A 27,521-nucleotide genomic window follows, 5' to 3' on the forward strand; every position below is an offset into this window, starting at 1 on the left:
GTTTTACCTTCAGTAGGTCTGCTGCCTGGAATGATCCCACCCCTCCCACTTAGCCTGCCTCCTTCACTTCCTCAAGTGCCACCTTCTCAAGGGATCCTTCTGAAACCACCCGAATTTAATGTTGCAACCCCTTTCTCAAAATCCCCATCCCCTTGTCTTAGTTACCTCCATAGCATTTATGACATTATATCATATTCTTATTTGTTTATTGTCTATATCCACCCCACCCCTGGAATGTAAGTTCCATGAGGGCAGGGTTTGTTTTTTGTTTTTTTCTGCTACTTTTTAAAATTCACTGCAGTATCTCCAGGGTTTAGAATAGTGCTTGGTACATAGTGATGCTTAACAAACATTTGTGGACTGGATGAATGTTTTAGGACAAATAAGTTCTGATAGCTGGGGAGTATACCAGCACTTCATACAGATCCGTAATTGTTCTCAATGGCCTTGCTCTAAGTCGAACAGGTTACTCAAAAAGAACTATGAGACTAAATTTGTTATGATAGTAGAGATGAGAGTACTCTAGAAAAACGATGATTACATTTTTGCCAAGATCCGACACCAAAACATCTTGGAAACCATGGTCATCAGTCATCACTCATTCAGCAAATATTTAACAGACATCTACTGGGTTCTTTGGTGCATATAGAAAAGAAAGTAAGGAGACTGCCCTTCAAGGAGCTTATTTTTGAATAGGGTCGTAAATATCTATAATACTCTGAGAGAGATGTGCAAAAAAGAGTCGTAAGAACATTCAGCTCTCGGAGTAGAGTGCATGGAGACAATACTTCCAATAGCAGTGGTCGAGAATTCCAGTTATGAGTGTGCTGATCACACCTGTAATACTGGCAGTTTGGGAGGCTGGAGCAGGTGGATTGCTTGAGCCCAGGGTTTGAGATCAGCCTGAGCAACACAGTGAGACCCCCATCTCTGTGAAAGACAGACAGACAGACAGTCAGAAAGAGAAAGGAAGGAAAGAAAGAAAGAAAGAAAGCCAGCCAGCCAGCCAGGTATGGTGGAGTGTGCCTATGGTCCCAGCTACTAGGGAGGTTGAGATAGGAGGATTGCTTGAGCCCAGGAAGTTGAGGCTGCAGTGAGCCACAATTGCTCCACTGCACTCTAGCCTAGAAAACAAAACAAGAGTCTGTCTCATTAAAAAAAAAAAAAAAGAAAATATTTAGATAGGCCTTGAAGTGTGGTTAGGATTGGTCAGGGGAAGACAGATATTGAGACACAAAGGAGCTCTTAGCTGAGTTTGTGGAAGTTTATCATCCTTAGAGGGTTTTTCTTTGGTAGGGGAGGAAAAGGGAGTAGTTTTGCTTTGTTTCAGCTATGTTTGCTTTATCCTAAGTTCAGTTTGGCCTAAGGGGGTTATCTCTCCTGAAAACAAAGCTTTCCAGTAAGAGGAGTAGGGTTACTTTATAGTAACATTAAGTATAAAATAATACATTCAGAAATTCAATTCCACAAATATATATGCCATGCTTAATTCCTATATGCTCTATAGAGAGGATTGCTGGGAGAAGCTGGAGAATGAGGAATGCACCAGAAGCCACAGGACTGGACTGTTTGCATTTAGCAAAAGGAAGTGAAGGCCTTCTGCACAGTGGTAAGAGTGCAAGACAAACAGAAGGCAACCAACTGATGAGTGAACAGTGTGGAAGGAGAGGCAAGGAGGGCAGACGGATAGTCCCAGAACTATGCCTGTGGTGGGAGAAAAGAGGTTTCAGGCAAACTGGTAGCCAGAGTTAGTTGGGTTCATTGAAAGTATCTATTTTATATATGTTATATATATTATCAGAGAGAGAGAGAGAGAGAGAGAAAGAGAGAGAGAGAGAGAGATAGAAAGAGAGAGAGAGAGAGAGAGGGAAAGAGAGAGAGAGAGAGAGGGAAAGAGAGAGAGAGAGAGAAAGAAGAAGGCAGGAGAGGGAGAGGGAGAAATGGAAAATGCAGTATCTTATAGGATCTGCTGTTAGAGATTTCCTGCCTTCCTCTGTAGTTAGTAAACGTCACTACTACGGACAGAGAGGAGGTCAGAGCAATGACAAAATATGTCAGAAGCTACAACTCGGTAAGAATGGTTTTCGTCATTTCCTGGGGAATCAGCATCAGAGCCTTCTAAGATTGGAAGAGGTATTAGGGACCACTTAGTGGAATCCCCTTCTCACAAGTAGGGAAACTGAGGCCACAGGTAAAGTAGCTTTTCTAAAGTCAGATTGTGCACTCACTAGAGTAGACTCCTGGTCTCTCTCTAGTGGCCCTAGCCCACTGTTGTCCCCACTGTGCTATTCCACAAAATCTGTAAATCTCACCTCTCTCTCTCTTTTCTTTTTTTTTTTAAATTTTTTGAGACGGTCTCCTTCTGTTTCCCAGGCTGGAGTGCCATGGCGTGATCTCGGCTCACTGCAATTCCCACCTCCTGGGTTCAAGCCATTCCCATGCCTCAGCCTCCCAAGTAGCTGGAATTATAGGCATTCACCACCGTGTCCATTTAATTTTTTTTTTTTTTGTATTTTTAGTAGAGACAAGGTTTCACCATGTTGGCCAGGCTGGTCTCGAACTCCTGACCTCAAATGATCCACCCGCCTCAGCCTCCCAAACTGCTGGGATTATAAGCTTGAGCCACCGTGCTCTGCCTCACGTCTTATTTTTCAAAGCCATGCTAATTTTGTATTCTTCTTTATAACATATACATTTTTGCTTTAGTATGAAAACAATGTTAGTATGACTTTATCCAGAAAAACTGATGTTCATGAAGGTTTCAGATCATTGCAACACATTGTTTGAGTTAGGCTCCAGTTTGAGACCTGTGTAGCTCTATACCAAGACAGTGCTTCCTGTTCTGCCACTAGAATTGTTTCTCTGTGGTCCAGGAATGTAGACTCTCCATGAAAATAAAGCATTTTCCTCTCCTTGCCAAAAAATCAGTTTTCATTAAGGCCTCACCTTGGCCTTATTAGAGGAGAACCTCCTGTTCTCCCTATAGGGCAATCGGCTCCTGAACATTCACCTGTCCATTCCACAGGTACTTACTGAGCGCCTACTATGTGACAGACATTGCAGTGTGGTAAACAAGACAGCCATGGGCCCTGACCCTACTAAGAGGGATGGAATAAACCATGAGCAGACATTCCTGCCTTAAAAAAAATTTTTTTAACTTTTATTTCAAGTTAGGGGAGTATGTACACAATGTGCAGGATTGTTACATAGGGGTAAATGTGAGTCATGGGGGTTTGCTGTATAGATGATTTCATCATCCAGGTATTATGCCTTTCTTGCCCTTTCAGCTCAGCCTTCGTCGACTCTGCATGATGAAAATAATAGTAAATCCTCTGTCTAGAAAATTCAGTTGGAAAGCAAGAGATGATTCATTAAACAAGACCCTCGGCCGGGTGCGGTGGCTCACACCTGTAATCCCAGCACTTTGGGAGGTTGAGGCGGGCGGATCATGAGGTCAAGAGATCTAGACCATCCTGGCTAACATGGTGAAACCCTGTCTCTACTAAAACTACAAAAATTAGCTGGGCATGGTGGTGTATGCCTGTAGTCCCAGCTACTCGGGAGGCTAAGGCAGGAGAATCGCTTGAACCCAGGAGGCGGAGGTTGCAGTGAGCTGAGATCATGCCACTGCACTCCAGCCTGGGCGTCAGAGCAAGACAAACAAAACAAGACCCTGAACAGCAATTTATCAATCTGAATGTAATTTTCACTCTGCCAAGACAATGAAGGCTGAACTGAACTATGAGATGAGACATTCTACTTCATTCCATCCTATTTTTGGAAAGATGAGGTGAGTCACTTGTATAAGATCACTTGACCAATTAGTGCCAGAACTAAGACTAGAAAACAGGTTATCAGATTCTTCTGCCCTAGGAATTCTATGGCCAACTGTTGGTTTGGGGCACCCAGAGAACCCCGCATGAGCTTCCTGCAGTGTCAGGCATGGGGTTGAAGGATGTGCTGATTTCTTGGGTGGGACTGGCGAAGTGTCTACGGTCTGACTTTACGCAGCAGAAAAACGTCCTCCTTAGGACTAGAATCTGAGCTGCTGCTGCTTTTGAATTTTGAATCCCTGACTTGTCCTCATAAATAAAATGGAAGTTAGTGGTGTGTCTGTTCTATGCTGTGTTAGATGTCAAGCCCATCGCCAAGAATAAACAGCTACAGTAGGTGAAGTGGGATTAAGATAGCCCAGGCAAACCCAGAGGTCAGGCACTTTCATTGGGGAACAGAGAAGCAGAAGGGCAAATGTGTCGCCAGCGCTGTGATAGCGGCCTACTGCTTCATCCATAGGCTCAATGCTTACCCTTCCGTCTCGACACGTAGCTCAGCGTCTCCCAGCACAGAGTACAGCCTGTGCCCAGACACTCAAAGGCCAGTTATTGTTGAAGATTATGTAAAAAGGCTTGTTGGGAGCTCAAAACAAACAAACAAAAAAATCACATCACAAAGTTCTGTTTGTTCCTGTTGTCAGACACTGAGATATCAGCTAGGGAAAGACGGAAGGAAAGACTAAAACCCTGTCAGATAGCACACGAGTACATGTGTATGAGCCAAAACCACCTGATCTTTTCATTACCACAGACCAAGCAACTGAGAGTGTTGCTGCCTGACGGGGCTGTGTTCTCACTGTGTGACAAGGGCTGGAACTGGTGGGAGATTTTCACACTGGTCCTTGTGTACTTCCTGGCTGGAGAAGGGGGTCTTCTTCTGCTTTTCTGTCTTAGTCGACAGCATCCTGCTCATTCAGTTGCCTTTGGTGGCTCTGCTTCTCCCTCCATTCCTATATCCTGTCCATGATCTGATCCTGTCTGTCCTTCCCCTAAAGCTCTCCAAATCCATCTTCTCTCCATCTCTAATGCCACACCAAGCCACATTCACCTCTCATTCTCAATTTCTGCAACATTCTAACTAGTATCCCAGCGTCTGATCTTGACGACTGCACCCCGCCCCTCTACAAGCAGGGTATCTTTTCAAAGTGCAAGTCTAATCTGTTTAAAACCATCAGTGGCTGGCCAGGTGCGGTGGCTCACACCTGTAATCTTAGCACTTTGGGAGGCCAAGAAAGGAGGATTGCTTGAGCTCAGGAGTTCGAGTCCAGCTTGGGCAACATAGTGAGACCCCATCTCAAAAAAAAAAAAAAATGAAAGGCCAGACATGGCTCATGCCTGTAATCCCAGCACTTTGGGAGGCCAAAGTGGGCGGATCACATGGTCAGGAGTTCAAGACCAGCTTGGACAATATAGTGAAACCCTGTCTCTATTAAAAATACAAAAATTAGCTGTGTGTGGTGGCAGGCGCCTGTCTTCCCAGCTACTCGGGAGGCTGAGGCAGAGGAATTGCTTGAACCCAGGAGGTGGAGGTAGCAATGAGCTGAGATGCTGCCATTATACTCCAGCCTGGACGACAGAGTGAGACTCCTCAAAAAAATAAAAATAAAATAAAATAATAATTTTTTAAAAGTCAGTGGCTCTTAGGATAAAAACCAAACTCCTAAACATGAATTGCAAAGTGCTGCCTGAGGTCAGTTCTACCCACCTCTCTATCCTCACCCTGCTGTGTTATTCCCTTTGTTGTGCCCAGTTTCTCAAATGCCCCATTCTCTACTGCTCCAGGGCCTTCAGCATATGCTTCTCTCTACCTGGAAGGCTCCTTCCACCAACTAGCCTAGATCATTCCTTAATATCCTTTAATTCCTCGGAGAGAATTTCTCTATCCCTCTGGCTAGGTCTGTTATATGCTCTCTTAGCACTGAAACTTTCTCTTTGTAGTATTTATGAAGTTTATTAAATAACTGGCGTTTGCTTAATATCTGTCCCTTCTCATATATGCTCACAGTGAGGGCATATACTGTCTCTGTCAACAGCATCGGGGCGAGCCACTTGGCACAGGGTGGCACCCAGACTTAGTTAAATGTGGTGAAAGACATCTTTCACTGGGCCACCACTAGTCTGTGTATTATTATTATTATTTTTTGAGATGGGTCTCTCTCTCTTGCCCAGCTTGAAGTGCAGTGGCACCATCACAGCTTACTGCAGCCTCCATCTTCCAGGCTCAGGTGACCCTCCTGCCTCAGACTCCTAAGTAGATGGGACTAGAGGCATATACCACCATGCCCAGCTATTTTATTTTTATTTTTAGTAGAGATGAGGTCTTGATATGTTGCCTAGGTTGGCCTCAAACTTCTTTTATTTTTTTTTGAGACAAGATCTGTCTCTGTCCCCCAGGCTGGAGTGCAGTGGTGCCATCTTGGCTTATTGCAACCTCTGCCTCCCAGGCTCAAGTGGTCCTCACACCTCAGCCTCCTCAGTAGTGCTTTGGGAGGCCAAGGCAGATGAATTGCTTGAGCTCAGGAGTTCGAGACCAGCCTGGGCAACATAGTGAGACTGCCATCTCAAAAAATAAAACAACAACAAAATCAGGCACTGCAGGTGCATGCCACCATGCCCAGCTCATTTTTTCTTTTTTTAGTAGAGACAGGGTTTTGCCATGTTGTCCAGGCTGGTCTCAGACTCCTGGGCTCAAGGGATCCATCTGCCTCAGCCTCACAAATTACTGGGATTACAGGTATGAGCTATTGTGCCCAGCCTCTATTTCTTTTTTAATAATCAGATTGCTCAAAAGAGTTGTCCACTGCTTCTTTCTTTATACTTTCTCACTCTTGTACTCATTGCAGAATTGTTTCTGACTTCTCCACTTTCATAATAATAACAAAAATACAAAGAAGGTCCACAATGACCTCAACATAGCTAAATTCAATGAACATGTGTATATAATATGTGTTGCATATGATATGTAAGGGTTCATACTTGGTAATCAAACAGGTAGAGACATCATTCCTGCCTTCCTGGAGCCCAGAGACAGGGGAGCTAGTGAGTGTCTACAATACAGGAAATCATTGCTTTATGGAAGTACACATAAAGTGTGATGAAATCACACTGCTTCTCTAGGCAGTCTGCTAGAGGAGATGATAACTATTTTTCTAGTAAGTCAGCTGAGCTCTTCAGCTAAGAATTGCAGGAAGAAAAGGTGACTGACAAAGTGAAAAATGCTGAGTGCTTTCAGAGACGAGCATGGGTACAATGAGAAAGGAAAGCAAGAGAACTTCCAAGGGGTGTGGAAGAGAGGTGCTCAGGGGATTCCTGAACAAGGTGATACTTGATCTAGATGCTGAAACATGAATTGGATGCAGACATTTTGGAAGTAGGTGGCTAGAAAGCTGGTAAGATTCCCTCTCTAAAAGACTGCAATATAGAAGGCAAGAAGGGAATTTCATCTCCAAGTGGGAAGGCCTCACTGATTTTACAGAATTAGGGGTGAAATGGCAATAGCACCTGTGCAAACACTGAGTGATATTTCCCGAGGATTGATTGTCAATTAGGTTATTTTCTACCTGTAATCACGTGCACTAAGTGTTTTTACTGAATGGGAAGCACAGAAGCAAAAGGGTAGGGGGAACGCTAAGTGTTAGTTCGTCCCTTGCAAACTATCTCCATCTGCTCCATGCGACTTAATCTGTTCTAAATGAGGGAGGGACAATGTAACCGAGCGGGTCTTTTGCCCTCTCTAGTTTCTATGGGTTTAACTGAAAAAACGAGCCATTTTGTATACCCTTTTCCTGTTCTGCTTCTTAAATGCCCCTCTCTACTCCTGTTTGGGTCTGTTGGCAGAAAGAAAGGGAACAATATTCCATTTGTGAGTGAAAAGAGGACACACGATAGAATGGTTTAGAAATGAAAACAATGCCCCACATAAAGGACTGGCTCTTGGCTTCTCCCTCCCTGCACCCCGCTGAGTTTTTTTGAACTGTCAGGACACTTCCCTCCATCCATTGTCCCAGGGAGCCAGGAATGGTTTCTGTTGACTGGTTTTTAAGTTTCAGCCAATGTCGCTATCAACTGGAACATCACAAATTAAAAAGCACGATGGCCCTAGGATACGGATACAGAAAGCAAACATACAGAGAAAACGGAGAGGGAAAAAGAATTTGAATTTTTGCTTTCTGGTTTCAGGATCAAGAATGTGAGTGTTGCTGGAGAGGCTTGCTGTGTTATGAGTCATATTGTGGCGGCTCTAGGATCAGTAATGAAAACATTACTGTGATGAGCGAGGTCTAGTCCCTGGGGAGGGCACTGTAGAGAGCACAAGGGCCTTCCTTGGGCTGGCAGCAGCAGATACACAAGACAAAACAATAAATAGTGAAGGTGAAGAAGGCAAGGAGGAAGAACTTAGTAACCCAGAGCTCTTTTGCCAGAGGAGAACAGCCTCTTTCACAGCCTCCTGCTAACTCCACTGGAAGTAGTAGGAAGGCAGGCCAAAAGAGGTTCTTTATAAAAGCCTCATCCCAGTTATGAAGTTTACAGGCTTCACGGGAGACATTTTGTTGTGTGTCATGCCACATGCTCGTTGAACGAATGAGACTCCACAAATACCTTATAATTTAGTTTCTCTAATAATATCAGTGGGGCAATATCTTTTATCCTCAACTCTATCACAGATGTTGTAAGGGAAGAGATGGAGTCACCTAGCCTTGTGTGTGCATATGTTCTGTTAAGACATAATTAACATATGTTACCGTATCTCAGTTTGATGATTTTTTTGTTTTGTTTTTTGCTTTTTTTGAGACAGAGTCTTGCTCTGCCGCCCAGGCTGGAGTGCAGTGACGTGATCTCGGCTTACTGCAACCTCTGTCCTCCCGGATTCCAGTGATTCTCCAGCTTCGGTCTCCCAAGTAGCTGGGATTACAGGTGCATGCTGTCACGTCCGGCTAATTTTTGTATTTTTAGCAGTCGTGGGCTTTCAACACATTTGCCAGGCTGGTCTCAAACTCCTGACCAGCCTTGGCCTCCCAAAGTGCTGGGATTATTGGCACGAGCCACTGTGCCCGGACACTCAATTTGATGAGTTTTGACAATTGTATACATTCATGTGACCACCATCCAAAATAAGATATAGAATATTTCCATTATTCCAGAAGGTTCCATTGTGCTCCTTTCTAGCCTTCCCCATTTCCCATCCCCAAAAAAACAACTGGCTTTCTGAATTCTATCGCTGTAGATTAGTTTTGCCTGTTCTTGGATTTCATATAAATGGAATTGGATGATATGTAGTCTTTCCCTTCATGTGATGTTTTTGAGATGCAGCCACATTGGTGTCTGTATCAGCAATTTGCTATTTTGTGAGTAATATTCCATTATATGAATGTATCACAATTTATCCATTCTTTTGTTTATTTCCTGGTGATAGTCATTTGGATTGATTAATATTTGCCTACCATAAATGCCTACCATAAATAAGGCTCTCTGGAGGGGGGAGGGCATATGTTTTCATTTTTCTTGGGTAAATACCTAAGAGTGAAATTGGTAGTTCATAGGATCAGTGTTAATTCTACCATCATAAGAAACTTCCAGACGGTTCTTCAAAGTGGTTGTAACATTTTGCATTCCCACTAGAATGTATGAGAGTTTCAGGTATCCTGCATCTTCATCCACAGGTAGGGTAGTTGTCAGTCTTTTTTGGTTTAGCCATTCAAGGGGGTGAAATGGTATATCACTGAGGTTTTAATTTGCAACTCCCTGATAATATTGATGTTGTGTACTTTTGCAGCTGCTTCTTGGCCAATCATATTTCTTATTTTGTGAAGTGTTTATTCAAGTCTTTTGTCCATTTTTTGAAGTATTGTTTGCCTTCTTATTGATAATGCTAGGAGTTTATTTTATATATATAGATAATTTTTTAAAATAAAGACAGAGTCTCTTTATGTTCCCAGGCTGGTGTTGAACTCCTGCCCTCAAGCAACCTTCTTGCCTTGGCCTCCCAAAAAGCTGGTATTAAAGGTGTGAGCCACTGTGCTCATTATATATTCTAGATATAATTTTAAAATTAGGTTTATGTATGTAGTTACCTCTCCTACTCTGTGGTTTGTGGGTTCATTTTCTTAATGGTGTCTTTTGAGGTCAGGAGATCGAGACCATCCTGGCTAACACAGTGAAACCCCATCTCTACTAAAAAAAAAATACAAACAATTAGCGGGCGTGGTGGCACATGCCTGTAGTCCCAGCTACTCTGGAGGCTGAGGACGAACAGTCACTTGAACTTGGGAGGCTGAGGTTTCAGTGAGCCGAGGTTGCAGTGAGCCGAGATCGCACTACTGCCCTCCATCCTGGGCGACAGAACGAGACTCTGTCTCAAAAAACAAAAACTGGGAAACTGGCAAACCTGTAATCCAGCACTTTGGGATGCTGAGGCAGTTGGGTCATCTGAAGTTGAGAGTTTGAGACCAGCCTGACCAACATAGAGAAACCCTGTTTCTACTAAAAATACAAAAAAAAAAAGGTGGCTTTTAGTGAACACATGTTTTACATTTGTATACATATGTGTATATCTTCTGAGTTGGCATCTCCCTCTGTCACCCAGGCTGGGGTACATCATTACTCTCTGCAGTCTTGAACTCTTGGGCTCAAGTGATCCTCCCATTTCAGCTTCCCGAGTAGTTGGGGCTATAGGTGTGCACCATTACACTCTGCTAATTTTTAAACTTTTTGTAGAGATGGAGTTTTGCTATGTTGCCAAGACTGCTCTGGAATTCCTGGCCTCAAGCCATCCTCCCACCTTGGCCTCCCAAAGTGCTGGGATTATAGGGGTGAGCCTATATGTGGCCAGCAAAAAAATGTAATTTTATTGTAGTCTGGAATAATTTTTTTTTTTTTGGTTAGTGTTTTTTTTTTGTATCTAGCCTAAAATAACCTTTGTCTACATCAAGGTTGTAAAGATAGTCTGTGTTCTCTTCTGGATGCTTCACAGTTCTTGTATTTATATTTAGGTGCATGATCCATCTTGAATTAATTTTTTTTTGAGATGGAGTCTTGCTCTGTTGCCCAGGCTGGCATGCAGTGGCACAGTCTTAGCTCTGCAACCTGTCTCCCAGGTTCAAGCGATTCTCCTGCCTCAGCTTCCTAAGTAGCTGGGATTATAGGTGCACACCACCACACCCGGCTAATTTTTTTGTATTTTTAGTAGAGACAGAGTTTCACCATCTTGGTCAGGCTAGTCTTGAACTCCTGACCTCATGGTTCACCTGCCTTGGCCTCCCAAAGCTCTGGGATTATAGGTGTGAGCCACCGTACCCGGACCCATCTTGAATTAATTTTTGTATATGGAATAAAAGAGGAATCAAAATTTATTTTCCTCATATTGATTTTCATCTGTTTCAACAAATATTTCTTGAAAATACTTTCCTTTTTGTATTATTTCTGGACTGTTGTGTTTCATCAATCTATTTGCATAACTCTATGTTATTACTTGTGTATATGTTTTAAAATTCAGAATGGCAACTCTTTACACTGCTTGCTCCTCAAACCTAAGCATACAGTCATTAATAGTGTCTTATATTTGCTTGATACTTTTCAAGGTCTGTAGTTGACTTACAGTAGTATGTTGGTAGTATTAATTCAATGCCTGTCTTATATCGGTATTGCTCTCTGCTCCTCTTTTACATTATTCATTTAATAGTTATAAGCCCTTTCACATAGGTATTATCTGTGTGTTATTGATGAAGAAACAAAGGCATATTTAAATAACACCTAAGATCACACAGTCAGTCAGTCCTAGAGGTGGGATTCCAAACCAGCTCTTAGAGTCTTTGCCCCTCTCTCTGCTATGGGGACAATGTGGTAATGTGATCTACTTGTAGCCAAAAGGTTCTCCTTGGACAATTTAGAAGGTATATTGTGTTAAGATGAAATCTTAACTGTATGTATATTTATACGCTAGTATTTGTGCTGGGTTTTTTGTTTTGTTTTGTTTTTGAGACAAAATTTTACTCTTGTTGCCCAGGCTGGAGTGCAATGGTGTGATCTCGGCTCACTGCAACCTCCACCTCCTGGGTTCAAGTGATTCTCCTGACAGTCTCCCAAGTAGCTGGGATCACAGGCGTGCACCACCATATCTGACTAATTTTGTAGTTTTAGTAGAGACAGGGTTTCTCCATGTTGGTTAGGCTGGTCTCAAACTCCCAACCTCAGGTGATCCACCTGCCTCAGCCTCCCAAGGTGCTGGGATTATAGTCATGAGCCACCGTACCCCGCTGTGCTGTTGTTTTTATCAGTATATTGATAGAAACTCTTGAATCTAAAGAAAAAAAGGTGAAAAACAAAACAAGACATATTTGATGCCGTGGGAAGAAAGTGTTAGAAGTGAAATCCAATTGTTCATGACATAGAAGGCATAAACAGAGCAGCAAACTGAGGAATTGGGGGAACTGAGGAAAAGTGGGTCCCATGTGCATTCTCACTGATCTGGCTCTTCTGTGGTCCCAGGTGTCTAATAAAATGAATAAATGCTCAGAATGCTGCCCCCTGCTTTCTTTCTTGGGTCTGTAAATGACTCCAGTGACGTGGGAGGTCCCCTCTATTGTTTCTACTTGGAGACATGGACTCTTTAAGTTTTAATTAAAAAAAAAAATAGAGCACCAAAGACATTTTCAAGAGAAGCCTTAAGTTGCTTCTGAAAGCATTACAATGTAATCAAGAGTTTGCCTCCTTGAGTTCTTTGTAAGTTTGGTTGCCTAGAGAAACAGCCTGGCAGCCTCTAGGGTCATCACTATGAACAAACAGCAGCTCCGGTGGGATGGCTCACACCTCTTAATCACTTCCAGTGCCAAGACTGCAGGAGTCAAGTGCACAGGAGGAAAAGCACTAACCTGGTCAAACTAGTTTGACTTTTAAAATGAACCTGAATCATGTTTCTGTTCCCTTTGAAAATATTTCTGGACTATCATTTAAATGCCACTTTACGCTGAGGCAAGTCTTCTGAATGACCAGATGTTAAAAAAAGAATAGATCAGATTCTGATTCTGAATTTTTTCGGCAGCAATCATGAGAGTTGAATTTTCATTCATTTGTCTGCTCATTCATTAATTCATTTATTCATCTATTCATCATTCAACAGGTATTCATTGTGCTAAATTCTGTTTGGTGAATATTTGCAATCTTCATATTATTGTTCAAGTGATCGCCTGTTTTTTGAGAAACAACAAACAGAAATAAGATTATGAAGGCCAGGCATGGTGGCTCACGCCTGTAATCCCAGCACTTTGGGAGGCCGAAGAGGGTAGATCACCTGAGGTCAGGAGTTCAAGACCAGCCTGGCCAACATTGTGAAACCCCATCTCTACTAAAAATACAAAAAATTAGCCAGGCATGGTGGCAGACACCTGTCACCCCAGCTATGAGGCAGGAGAATCACTTGAACCTGGGAGGTAGAGGTTGCAGTGGGCCAAGATAGTACCACTGTACTCCAGCCTGGGCGACAGAGACTCTGTCTAAAAAAAAATAAATAAAAGAGAGATTATGACTTTGCATAGAAATCAGTTGTGGGATGGAGAGGAGACAGAGAGGTCAGGATATTTTAACTGTAAAATATATAGGGCCGGGCACAGTGGCTCACACCTGTAATCGCAACACTTTGGGAGGCTGAGGCAGGTGGATTGCTTGAACTCAGAGTTTGAAACCAGCCTGAGCAACATGCTGAAACCCCATGTCTACAAAAAATACCAAAAATTAGCCAGGTGTGGTGGCACATGCCTGCAGTCCCAGCTACTTGGAGTCTGAGGTGGGAGGGTGGCTTGAGCCCAGCAGGCAGAGCTTACAGTCAGCCGAGATCATGCCATTGTACTTCAGTTTGGATGACAGAGCCAGACTCTGTCTCAAAAAAAAAAGTGTATATATATACATATATATGTGTATATATATACACTTTTTTGAGACACATATATATGCATATATGTATGTATATACATTTTTTGAGACAGAGTATATATGTATATGTATATATGTATATATATGGCAGAATATAATTATTCTTATGGTTCTGTGTCAACAGTACATTACCTTGTCTCTAGATTTCAGTGACATATTTGCTTTTAGAACTCATCAGTATTTTTTCACTGGGTGGATCAGTATATTTTGGGTGGCTTTGAGTACATATAATGTTGTAGTTTACTTTTGTGATGTAGTGCGTATCTGAGGGTACTGCAAGGTATTTGGAGATACTTCAGTTTTTAGTTTAAATATTAATAATATCCCCAGTTTCATAAGCTGGTTATGAATGTAAGACTGACTGATAAACAGATCTGACTTTTTTTGGAGGGGGTGGTGGGCAGGAGTGGTATTAAAATTTTCTTCAAAGCTTCTCTAAGTTTCACCAAATAACAGAAGGCTGTGTCTGTTGGTCAGCATTGCTAGTTTGTGGAAGTGGCTTTACCCACTTGTATTTGCTCACAGTCATTTTCCAAAATACTTTTAGGTTTCTAGTTAAAGTACTGTTGCCATGCCAGGTCCCTGAATTATGGCGGATATCTGAGGCCAGAACCAGGGACTGCCAAGGCTAGGCTGGGAATGGAACAAAAGGAGAGCCAGACCCTGGAGCTGGCAGGACCCGGGAATGCTTAGAAACTAACAGTTAAAGATGGAGTCTAGGGAACAGTCGAGAGTCACGCAAATGGTAGAGGTGCCCTTGGCTTCATAAGAGGTCGGGAGGAGCTGGCTGGCTGCAAGGAGCCTTTGAAATGGTGCCGAGTTTCTCCTCTGCCAGAAATCCTTTCCCCTGCACTCACTGTGTCAGAGGCTACTCCCAGGCGTGCTGAGCAGGGGAGCCCTGTGGGAAGATGGCCACGGAGTTAACTCTAGATAGGGGGACATGTGTGGGCTGCGCAGGATTCTGGGGGGCTGACTAGGAGGGGCAGCAGTGCTAGTCCTCTTACTCCTGGTCCTGTGCTCCTTCTAATACACCATGCTGCTGCTGCTTCTGATCTGGAGGCTTTTCTGATTCAATGACGGCCCCTCATCTTCTTCCATCTCTAAGGAGATTAGTTAGTTACAAGGCAGGAAGTTGAATAGCGTCAGGCTTTAATCTCCTGGTTATTCTGAGGCTGTTTGATGTTAGCTCTTCCTTCAGACTAGGGCTTTGAAAGGGCTTCTTTTTTTTTTTTTACTGTGACAGAGAAATGACCAGGACACAGCCATATATTAAATTCCAAGGGCCCTCACATCTGTTTGCTTTGTGTATTCTGTGTTCAAATATACATGATGATTCTTAGAGAACTTTGTTTTCTTTTTTCTCTCTGTCTCTAATGCATTTGTTTCTTGCCTCTGTTCCCTTTTAGCTCATTTTTATTCCATTAGGTTATAGCTGGGCTATCCTCCGAGTGTGCCTTCTCAGTTTGCGGGGTGAATCCAGGATTAAGAACACAGACAGAGCCTGACAGCCCTGTTAATTGTTTACTTACTTACTGTTTAACATATAATATCAGGCTTGTTCCTCTGTTTCCTATCAGCTGGAGTGAGAGATCCTCCTGCTCCACCATAAAGCCTTCCTGCTGTAGCCTAAGGTGACACATCCAGCCTGAATTTTAGATTCTTACAAAACAAGTTCATATTTAATGTTTTGAAGAGCATCCAACTAGAGTAGTAAAATACTATTGAGAACCAGTTTCTAGGGATTCTATTTTACTAAAAAGAGAGCAAACTGCATAATCGCCACATCAGCTGTTCTTAAATGGCGTATCAAAGAACTTCATAACACTGAAAACGTCCTGTTTTTACTTGTTTTACAAATTCTATGATCAGTCTTATGGCATGTGTTTGTTTAGCAAATGTCTGTTTTTAATCCGTAATACGAAAGTAAAAGCCACTTCTGTTTCTATACCATTACATAAATGTCGATCGTAAGTGTCATTGTGTCATTAGTTCCTATGTGGAATATGGGCCACAGTATGTGGGCTGCACCCCTCACCCATTGAGGTTTCCTTGCCTAATAGGTATCATGATCTTTCTGTGAACAATCATACATTCCCGCATAATTAATTGAATCTTTGTGTCGTCCAAGAAAGACAAACCCAGCTTTAGGGTCTTAGCTTGGCTGAGCAGAAACAGCATCATGTTTTGCTCACGGGCTTCCAAGTTTGAATGTGGTATCATTTTTTCAAGCGATAATGGGTGTATAGTTCTGGGTTTGATCACCTCTGCCCTGTGATGTTTTCTTTTGATTTTCAGAGCACTCCAACCATTGTTCAATGGAAGACTCAAAAGAAGCCCTGTGACTCTGGAGCTCACATCTGAATAAGACAGTTTCAAAGGAGAGGGAAGAGAAGAGATGAGAATTCGGAAGTGGAGAAGGTGAGAGTTTGGGGTAACATGCCTGCCTGGTGTGTTCTAGAGACGCCAGCAAGTCCTATCACAAAAACCTCCAATTAAGCCTCAAAGCACGACAAATTTCCCTCTTATCCAGAGAGAATATTATATCTTTCTAAACAGGCAGCATATGGAAGCTGCTGGGAAGGCCTTCCAGTGCAATTAAAAGGCAGATAGATCAGAGAACACAGGGCTCCTGAAGCTGTCTGATCTCTTGCCTGTGATTTGTCTCAAGTGCAACTGACAGCCCCAACTAGCAATTACAATGCAGAGACTGGTATAGCTGGAGACTGGTCCAACAGGGAGGGAAGGCTTGACCATTTACATGCAGTTAATTATTAAGGGCTGTCAGATGTCAGAATGGGAATTGGTAATATTGTGGTTAAACGCCCACCACATGTCTAATTTGAGTTGTGCCCACTACCTCCAGCACCAGTTCAAATTAAGTCTACATTAATGTCTGATGACTCACAGCTGTGCAGCATGCAACTCCTTGTACTCTGGGGGTGGGAGGGGGAATTTGCATACCAGTTAGTGCCAGATAATGATTATGAAAGATGTGCACTTCTCTTTGTTGGAATAAGTACCATATCAGCCAAAGCGACCGTTACTGTTTTAAAGCCATCTTCATGCTTAAGAAAATGTTGATCTGTAAATTATCTTCTTGGTGCAATGAATTTAGTTTAAGAAAGGCAGTTCCAGGTGAAACAATGTGCATGTTGTCAATGGCTGCCAAATAAGCCCCATAGAGATCAGAATATGGCCAAAAGAGAATTGAAATAAAACCTGTCTCTATAATAATTCTCTTTTAAGCTTGATGGGAGTTTATGTTTTGGGCTGCCAAAATACTCTTTTTGTTTTTTTTGGATGATGATGATTTTGAATATGGTGCTCCGAGTGGGCCCTGGAGCTGTGGCCATGGTGTCCACCTGCCTAGCATTTGGTGAAGGGAGTTTTCTGGGGGTCTTCCACCATGCCAAGGATCTCACAGCAGGGTTCTACCCATCCAGACAGGCAGAGAGCAGGTGTCACTCGGCTCAGAGGTGCACTCTGATGGTGGCCAGGGACTTCGGAAGCTTTGAGAGCGATGGCTGTTTTCCAGCAATCCAGAGGGCTGTATGGGGAACCCCTCATGCAGAAATATTTTGGGGTCCTGGGCAAACATATGGTTTTGTGATATGTGGTGAGCGGAGGAGAATGGAAATTGGTGGTGGGAGCCAGGTGGGCATATTGGCATTCCATGCTCTTGGCCATTCCATGGGCTGGCTTGCAAGAAACTCCACGCTAAGGAAGCTGGTGTTAGGCGTTGTTTCTTATGAAAAAGTAAGCACTTCTAAGAAGACCAAAACAGGAATCTTTTGTTTATAAAACAGATGGTATAGACTGTCCTTTAATCAGAAATCATACCATTTTGCCCTTTATAAACAAATTGATGTGAACTCATTTCAAAAACCAAGTCAGAGCTTAAAAACTCATATTCATTCTTGGTACTAGAGGTGTTTTGTTTTCTTTTACTTAGCTAAAAATAAACATATGTTTAATAACAGACAGATGAAGGAAAAATAGGGCTTTGATAAGGTTTAAGCATTTTCAGTCATTACCAAGGAAGCATTTAGAAAACACAAAAGGATGTGAACGTGTCACATGCTTGGGTTTCATGCTAAACAGACAGCAGGAGCTATGGAATGGAGACCTCACTTGGAGCCAAGAGACTATCTGTTTCCATTGAAGTTCCTAAAAAAACGCTTTGTGGGGAGGCGGCCTCCAAGTGGGAGCAGAGGGCCAAGTGCAGGCCTCAGCCTGGGCACTCTGGTTAGTGTTCTGTTTCTGTCCTCCAAGTGGGTGATTAGAAAGCCCAAACATAATGATCTGTTATGGACAGAGATCACAGTGCCTGCGGTTTCCAGAAGCTGCTGCTGACATGGTCTTGACAAGAGCACCAGTTCAGGGGTCACTTGAGTTGGAGCTATGGGCTTGGCGCCGTGAGAAAACTTCAGTACTGGGGACTGTTGGGCATCACAGACTGTGAAGTTGCTTTCTTTCTTCAGGTGTTTTGTCTGAGCTAGACTACTGCTTCTCTCTGCTCATCACTTATTTAAAGTAGAGTTATTTCCTGCTGGTACCCAGAGACTTGGTCACAACTACTGAAACCATAATGCTTCCTAAATAATAATGGCATACTGCTGTACAGTAATAATTCTGCCATTCGAGGCCCATCTGAAACCAACAAGTATGCAGTATGCCTGCAATGCTTGTGTAATAGGACACCTGTTTGCAAGCTCACTTTTCTTTTTGGTCTATTCCTCTGATTTCCTGTTTTCAGAAACAACAAATAGCCTGCCCTCTGCTTTGTTAGCAAGTTCTCTATCTTTCAAAACTGTAAGTTTGATGAGTTGCTTTAGAGTTAATACCACATTTCTTAAAGGGACTGACTTCCTGGGTGGTAGATGCAGTAGAAAGACTGGTATAGAAATTACATTTGTGTCCCTATGTCTACTGGGTCCTATGAAAACTGGTACCCAGGAAAAAGGATAAATATTTGTCCCAAGATGATACAAGTTGATAAGTTTTTACTAAATTAAAAGGCAGCCTGCAGGAGCCACAGAACATACCAGTCAGTTTTGCTCTGGTGCTAGATATGTTGCCTAGCCTGGGAGTGAACTAGTTCCCCAGTCCTGAAGAAGGAAGTCCACTGGGGTGCTGACAGGGTGACATTCTCAGTTGGGAGGGATGGAGGGAAGCTGCCAAGCTTGGCCCAGACTTCCCATTTCCTCCTTTACCAGCTGGCTGGCCTTGAGCAAGTTATTTAGATCTTTAGAATCTCAGTAACTTGCTTTGCAAAGTCGGGGAAATAAGAACACCCTCATAAGTTTGTTATGAAACGCTGTGACACAGTAACGTGGGCATTATCCTAGTAGCAGACACATGGCAAGAACTTGACTGATGTGCCTTTCTTTCCTCTGTCTTTCCCCCATTACTTTGTATCATGGTTATCTTAATGATAGTATCTTTTCTTTTAGTTTGTATACAGCGTTTTCATAACAGTTTCATGCAGATGATTATTTTTGACAATATAGTTCTTACTTTTTTAGCTCTTACGAAAAGTGTCACCAATGTGTTTGTAATGTAACTATCTGTTTTATGTTTGTCTTCTTAGTATGTAGCAGCTCTTTGGGGACAGGGCCCATGCCTGCCTAGTTCATTTCAGTATTTTTGGTGCCTCCTGTTACCTGGCACAGAGGACACACTCAAAACCTTTTTTGGGTAAATAAACGAATTCTTACAAAAACCCAGACTCTCATGGGTTAGGGGAGAGTCCCGCTGGAAACATGGGTGCTTGATGGACAAACAACAACAACAAACCAACAGAAACCCTGGAGCCGTCCAGTCTCCCAGGTCTGCTGATTTCTGCTCTAATAGCCAGTAAGCCTTGTTGCTTCTCAATGGCACTGGGTTTTCTCTGGCATGGTCTTGTCCAATACTTAGGTACCTGAGCTGGGGGTCAGTTTGGATGAAAGGATAGCAAGAACAAATAGTGAAAAGTTCATTAAACTACAAGCCTTATAATTTCTGCTTGGAAAACCTTGGGACAAATTAACCGTGTGCCTTAATTATCAGCCTCATCTGGGTCATGTCTGCTGTAGGCTTCAACCCTGCTGAATTCTCTCTCATGTCAGGTTTTGTGTACATGACATTTCCTTTATCTTTATCCTCCATTGATACACACTCCCTGCTCTGCCTGCCTGACTCCTGTGTATTCTTCAGAGCTCAGCCCAGAGGCCCCTCTCTGCACCACACCCATTTAGGTTAGGTCCAGTTTTAGGTGCTTCCGAATTGTGTATTTCACCTTTTAGCTAAAGTGTATCATGCTATATTGTAATTTCCTTACCTATCTGCATTCTTCTCCAAGCCTTAAGCCTCCAAAGAGCAAGAAATAGGTTTATTTTATATGCTTAAGACCTGGAAGACTGCCTGGAATGAAATATTTGGTGCTGAAAAAATTTTGTCAGTGGAAAGTCTAAGGTAGAAGGAGAAAGTCCCATGTAAATTTCTCTCCCTCCTTGATAACCACTTTAATTTTTGGCAAGACAGATGACATCACCAACATAAAGACAATATAACTGTGTGTGTCACACAGGCAATATAGCGATATGAGAATTAGAGAAAATATATTAAAATGATGAAAGGCAACAGACTTTCAATTTTATTTGCAAGTAAAGATAAGCCATTTACTTATCTTCCCCACTATGGATTGGCTTTTTGAAAATTAGATCAATGAAATTGGTCTGATCTCCCTGGAATTTATTATTCACACAGTATTTGGATTTTTTTGATGCAGTTTTTATCTTTTTTTTTTTTTTTGAGACAGAGTCTTGCTGAGTCTCCCAGGCTGCTGGAGTGCAGTGGGGCAATCTCGGCTCAATCTCTACACTGATTATTTGAGTTGCATGTGTCTCCATCACTTTGGTTCTATTTACAAAAGGAAATGAGGCCCACTCTCTTGGACACCTGCATTTTTCTCTGGTCTCCAGCACAGGTGAGCAGCACAAACCTCATGCATCAGATCTTAGACAGGTTCTTTAGGAGCCTTTCAGTTAAGTGAAGTATGAGAACTTTCAGGGTTTCCAGGATCTAAGCAACCAGGAACAATTCCCCACTGTTTTCAGCAAGACAAACAGAAAAAAAAGAGGGGAGGGAAGAGAAAACCCTGGTCTCTGATAAATAACCTTTCCATATGAAGTGCACATCAGTCTGACACAAGTAATTAGCTCTCAGGTGCTGGGCTTTGCTGTCAGAGGCCAATTTTCAGATTAGTGTTAATTGCAGCCCCCCGCCCTCCTCCAGGGCCTTTGCTCCCACCCCTCAGCCCTCAGCAGGCTCCCTTCCCCAGCTTGCTGCCAGTGTGACTGTAGCCTAGAGTAATGGAGCTGGCAGGGTGGAATCAATTACTGGCCAGTGAAGATTTTCCCACAGGTCTGGGCTTGGGAAAGGAGGGCTATTCCTGCTGCCTAGACAGCTGGCCTGACTGTCCACTGGGAAAGGAGCCTACCCAAGGAGAGAGAGGGGCTTGCTCAGTGAAGAACCGCTGACAGCCCATACATTATTGACAGGATTTGGCAGAGAGGGGCCTCTGCTACCTCTGCTTGTCCTGGTTCTCTTTGAGTTTTGTGCCTGCACTGACTACTGCTTTATCCCACCAATATCCATTGGTGCCCACATGAAAATACACACACAGAAAAACCCAGTACCCATTTGTTTATGGGCGTTGGTCCAAGAGGAAAAAAGAAAAGGAAGATGGGATGGTGTTATTACAGTCTAGCAGCAATATTTGGAAATAAATTATTAGTGCAATTTTTCCATTTAAATTTTTTTGTCATGATGAGAGTCATGCTTTGTATCATTTTGGTTCAGTTGTAGTCACCCTATGTAATTCATGATGGAACGTGTGCTGGTGCCACCTGAGTTTTATGGTCACTTGCAAAGTTTTGAGACATTTTGAAATTTAGTCAGAAGATTCATGTAGGATTGCACTTAAAAAAAAATCACAGGCCAGGCATGGTGGTTCATGCCTGTAATCCCAGCACTTTGGGAGGTTGAAGCCAGGGCAACATGGCAAAATCCCATCTGTACAAAAAAATACAAAAATTAGCCAAGCATGGTATTACACACCTGTAATCCCAGCTGCTCAGAAGGCTGGGGTGGGAGGATCGCTTGAGCCCTCCGTGAAGTGGGAGGTCGAGGCTGCAGACAATACAGTTTAGTCTGGGTGACAGAGCAAGACTGTCAAAAAAAAAAAAAAAAAATCCTGCTCTCCAGGTTTTCTGCTTAGCAATAACAATAAAATCTACATGAAGATGTTTTGTGTTTTGCTCTCAATTTTCCACTATCATTTATGTCTTTATCTGAAATTTTGAGCAAGAATAACCACTTGAATGTAAGCAAACTAAAACCGCACAATATCTTAATAGTACCACCGACTATTCAGAAGCACAGAGTTCATATTAAAGTACCAAAATCCATTTACAATAACGTAAACATTTCAGAGTAACTTTAGTCTTTGAAAGATGCATTTAACTGTTCAACTTTCCATAAAATAGACATTAAAACAAGACAAGAAACGAACACTGAAAGAATGATACATAAACTAATGATAACAAATTAAAACATTTATACAAGAAGATCTTCTCTTAATAACCTCTTAATTGATCTCCCTTTTATAATATGTTGTTTTAGGAAACTGACATGCAGGTTAAATTTTTTTCTTTCTCTGTTTTGTACATAAAATTTCTATGGATCTAAGAGAAAGTTTAGCTGTGTAATTGGAACAGTCTTTGATTACAATTAGTTCAAAATTAAATAAAAGTGGATAAATAAGCATGAGTCTGGAATGCAAAAAAAAGAAAAAAGTGGGATGTTGCAATAAAACAGGTTCATATCCCTTGAGTGACAAGTTTCAGATGCTAGGCCTAAAAGGTCTCTTGAAAACCTAACAAATGGGATGAAAAATATAAGTTTGAGATTCACTTGGCCAAACCTCCTCTAATCAAAAAAAAATGATCATAGGAAAGCTGCCCTAGCTCTCCCTTGTAAAAAGTGATTCCCCGCTCTTTGTCCTGGAGGAAGGCTGGAGTTTGTGGGGCATAGGAGATGGAATTAAGAATCAAGAATGCTCCCATCTGTTCTGTGCACAGGAGGGGAGGGCTAACAGGTGACTTCTTTCAAACCACACCTGAGACAATGTTAAATGATTCTAAATCCTGGAATGAGGGGTTTGTGACCAAAGTTCTGTTGTGGAATGTCCTGGTTAAACTCTATGAAATCTTGAATCCTGGGTGACTGACATTTAAAATGATGGCAGTAGTGTCCTTGCTTTATAAAAGTCCCTATCTAACCCTAGAAGAAACTCTAGGCAATACCATTCAGGACGTAGTCATAGGCAAACACTTCATGACAAAAACACCAAAAGCATTGGCAACAAAAGCCAAAATTGGCAAATGGGATCTAATTACTAAAGAGCTTCTGCACAGTAAAAGAAACCATCATCAGAGTGAACAGGCAACCTACAGAATGGGAGAAAATTTTTGCAATCTACCCATCTGACAAAGGGGTAAGTAATATCCAGAATCTACAAAGAACTTAAACAAATTTAAGAACAAAACAACTCATCAAAAAGTGGATGAATGATATGAACAGACACTTCTCAAGACATATATGTGGCCAACAAACATATGAAAAAAAGCTCATCATTGCTGGTCATTAGAGAAATGCAAATCAAAACCACAATGAGATAATATCTCTCAGCAGTTAGAATGAAGATCATTAAAAAGCCAGGAAACAACAGATGCTGGCAAGGATGTGGAGAAATAGGAAAGCTTTTACACTGTTGGTGGGAGTGTAAATTAGTTCAACCATTGTGGAAGACTGTGGCGATTCCTCAAGGATCTAGAACCAGAAATATCATTTGACCCAGCACTGGGTATATACTGAAAGGATTATAAATCATTCTACTATAAGGACACATGCACACACACATGCACATGTATGTTTACTGCAGCACTATTCACAATAGCAAAGACTTGGAACCAGCCCAAATGCTCATCAATGATAGACTGGTTAAAGAAAATGTGGCACATATATACCATGGAATACTATGCAGCCATAAAAAAGGATGAGTTTATGTCCTTTGCAAGGACATAGACGAAGCTGGAAACCATCATTCTCAGCAAACTAACACAGGAACAGAATACCAAACACTGCATGTTCTCACTCATAAGTGGGAGTTGAATAATGAGAACACATGGACATAGGGAGGGGAACATCACACACTGGGCCTGTCAGGTGATGGGGGGCTAGGGAAGGGATAGCATTAGCAAAAATATCTAATGTACAGATTGATGGGTGCAGCAAACCACCATGGTACATGTACTTACGTAACAAGCCTGCACATTCTGCACATGAATCCCAGTACTTAAAGTATAATTTAAAAAAAAAAAAAAACAGCCCTATCAAATCATTGTGCCTTGGCTGGGTGTGGTGGCCCACACCTGTAATTCCACCACTTGCACTTTGGGAGGCCAAGCATGAGAATTGCTGGAGGCCAGGAGTGCAAGACTAGCCTGAGCAACACAGCAAGACCTCATCTCTACTAGAAATTTAAAAAGTTAGCTGGGTGTGGTTGTGGTTGTGCGCGCTGGTAGTCCTAGCTGCTCAGGAGGCTGAGGTGGGAGAATCCCTTGAGCTCAGGAGTTTGAGGTTGCAGTGGGCTGTGATCATTGCCACTGCACTCCAGCCCGGGGGACAGAGAGAGACCCTGTCTCAAAAAAGCAAACAACAATGACAAAAATTGAAACCAAATTATTGTGTGTGTTTTTTTTAAATCGAAGATGGAACAGTAGTTCTGTGATGTGATTCAATCATTCAATTTCTGTTTTTAGAACATTTACCAACTTTGTCCCATGATTTTGTTGGCTGCAAAATATTATTCTATTTTGAAAAAAATGAAGCTACACAGCAGGGCTAAGGGCTGCTCTTCTGTGCCACTGTAGTGTCCTGACAAACCCATTAGACTACTTATTACATTCTAAGGTTCCCAGACACTCACCTGCTCCATCAGAGGCCCTGCCGCCCACTGGGGCACTGTTGTAGGTGGGTCAGGTCCATCAAGCTACTCATAGGACAACCTTCTCTAAATTTCAAATGATGGGGTGATACTTGGGGACATCTTCATCCCCTTTCTTTCTGAGATCAAGAGCTGTCACTTACTTCCAAGACTCTTCTTCCATTAAGGTGGAAGGAGAAATTACCAAATACTCCAGTCTTCTATTAAGATGACACAGTACGGCGCAGAGAGAGGCAGGAAAAAGTTGTTCTCGAAAATACTGGGCTATAATGGTTATTGGGAAGCATTTTAAAACAAAAGCTTTTGGATTATATATTTATAGAGATCATTTACACTTTGGTCATTCAACTCTATAATAAACATATCTATGTAGCAGGAATAATGTCTTTTATGAACACTCAGCTAATGCTTTTGAATTCCCTTCGTTGCATCTCCTACGATCTGATAGCTTCCCAACCCTAAGGAATCAAGTGAAAAGGGCAGACAGGGAGAGCCCTTCACATTGAGCTTGACTGGGTGCGGTGGCTCATGCCTGTAATCCCAGCACTTTGGGAGGCCGAGATGGGTGGATCACCTGAGGTCAGGAGTTTGAGACCAGCCTGGCCAACAGGACGAAACCCTATCTCTATTAAAAATACAAGAAATATAAATAGCTGGGCGTGGTGGCAGGCACCTGCAATCCCAGCTATTTCGGAGGCTGAGGCACGAGAATCACTTGAACCCAGGAGGCAGAGGTTGCAGTGAGCTGAAATCATGCCACTGCACTCTAGTCTGGGCAGCAGAATGAGAGTCTGTCTGTCCAAACAAACAAATAGGCTTTAAAACCAAGAATAAAGGAGGATTGTTTAAGGTTCCTTTGGCTCTTCATTAGTTCCTGGAGAGCCCGCTTTTCCCATCAGATTATGAAGATTGGTTCATAGTTTAAATGACTCTTCAAAAGATCAAAGTGTTAAATTCAGAGAAAAGTTGCCTCTTTGCGCCAGTTTTGGGGAGGAGAAGGGGAGAGGGAGGAAGGGAATAGAAAAAGAGTGAAGATGGGTCTTCCTTTCTCTCCTCTGTATGTTTCAGTCTTCGAGGGATATATAAGATAAAGTTGGGGACCACCAAGATCTGGGGTCTCTTTCCCCGCTTCTCATCTGGGACTTGGAAACAACTCACTTTGCTGGGGCTCAGTACCACCATTAAGCATAGTTCAGTCAGTGAGGCAGTGTGGTTAGATGGAGAGAGAGTCCACCTGGAGCTGCCCTCGGGCGTCAGTGAGTCTCCAAGGGGCCTACTGTGGGAGGGTGAGGGGGTCTTTTTAATTTTTTTTTTGAGATGGAATCTCGCCCAGGCTGGAGTGCAGTGGCATTATCTCAGCTCACTGCAACCTCTGCCTCCTGGGTTCAAACGATTCTCCTGCCTCAGTCTCTGAGTAGCTGAGACTACAGGTGCCCACCACTATACCCGGCTTTTTTTTTTTTTTCGCATTTTTAGAAGAGATGTGGTTTCACCATATTGACCAGGCTGGTCTTGAACTCCTGACCTTGTGATCTGCTCACCTCGGCCTCCCAAACTGCTGGAAGGCGTGAGCCTCTAGGCCCAGCTGGGGTGAGGAGGTCTTATAGCAATAACTGTGTAGGACTGGGAAGCCAAGTGGAAAATGGGGCAGAAACCTGGAGGAGTCAGTGGCCAACAAAAGCCAAAGGGAGGCAGATTCAGCCGGGAAGGGTCCCTGCGCCCTGACTGGCTGAGAAAGAATAGACTGCAAGTTTATCAGCTGCAGGATATTAGCAACGGACACCAGCTGAATGCTCAGGAACCACTCAAGCCAATGATTCCCCGGCGGACCTTGGAACAGCCACTGTGCAGCTGGTCCAGAGAACAGCCGGCCAGTCCTGGGGCCCGGTCACCCTGCCTCCACCAGGTCAGGGGGCCGTTGAGTACACAAGCCAGCCTTTTGGGCAGGACTGAGGGAGGAGAAGCAAAAAGGAGAGACTAACCTAGTGAACTGGTTAAGTGTATTGCACTGAATTAAAGCTAAGACAGAGATTTAGTTATTGTTTTCTCACTTCCTAGCCACTGGGGCCAAATCAAATCAAGTGCAGAGGAAACAATAAACACATTTTCTCTGCATGTCCGAGGTGCAGTGTGAGTATTTGCGGCCCCTCTATTCCTGCGAGTTTTCTCAGAAACTTAAATCCTCTAAGCCCAGATCACACACATCTACGTGGATTGACAAGGTGAGCAAGGCCTCCGCTGCTCAGGCTTCTGTTTTCTCGTGTGTAAAGTGACAGCAGATGTTAAGATGTTCTCTCATGTTTTTTTCACCCACAAAATTCTATAAATAGGAAGAGAAAAACACGCTCCATGGTCCTGGGTGGGATGTGGTAGCACTTTTCTAGTGGCAGAGAAGAGAGAGATTGTGCCTTCCAGGGTTGTCATGTATATGGCTTAAAGCAGTGCCCTGCAGGCAGGAGATTTCTTTATAGTTCTATGTTTTATTAAAAAAAAGTATATAGACCTTATATTTTATAATATAGGTATGTTTGTTTTAATATAAAAATAATGCTTTACACACCATTGACTAAAACTGATGCACTGGAAGATATTCCACATTTAATCCTTGGCTTTGATTACTTTCTGGCATGCTGCTCTAACCCTGGGGAACACTTGTGAGAAGCCCTGGTTGGGAACACCGTGAGGATACCCCTAGGTTGGCATATTTTTCA

The 27,521-nt window shown here is 42.7% G+C and overlaps 1 protein-coding gene across 3 annotated transcripts in view; it reads left to right on the plus strand.

The window, feature by feature from the left end:
* The window catches only part of MRPS28 (mitochondrial ribosomal protein S28), a 240,982-nt gene that overhangs the window by 151,435 nt on the left and 62,026 nt on the right, over positions 1–27,521 (plus strand). For 2 of the 3 annotated variants that reach the window (XR_013527928.1, XR_013527927.1), the window contains exon 3: positions 16,053–16,175. Coding sequence is in view for 1 of the 3 variants with exons in the window: in XM_078352751.1 (XP_078208877.1) it covers positions 16,053–16,122 (70 nt within the window). In the remaining 2 variants the exon portion in view is untranslated. Of the gene's footprint in view, positions 1–16,052; positions 20,369–27,521 lie in introns of those variants that run through there. The other variant, XM_078352751.1, reaches the window with a different exon arrangement.

Source organism: Callithrix jacchus, chromosome 16 (assembly GCF_049354715.1).
Source record: "Callithrix jacchus isolate 240 chromosome 16, calJac240_pri, whole genome shotgun sequence".
Lineage (NCBI taxonomy): Eukaryota > Metazoa > Chordata > Mammalia > Primates > Cebidae > Callithrix > Callithrix jacchus.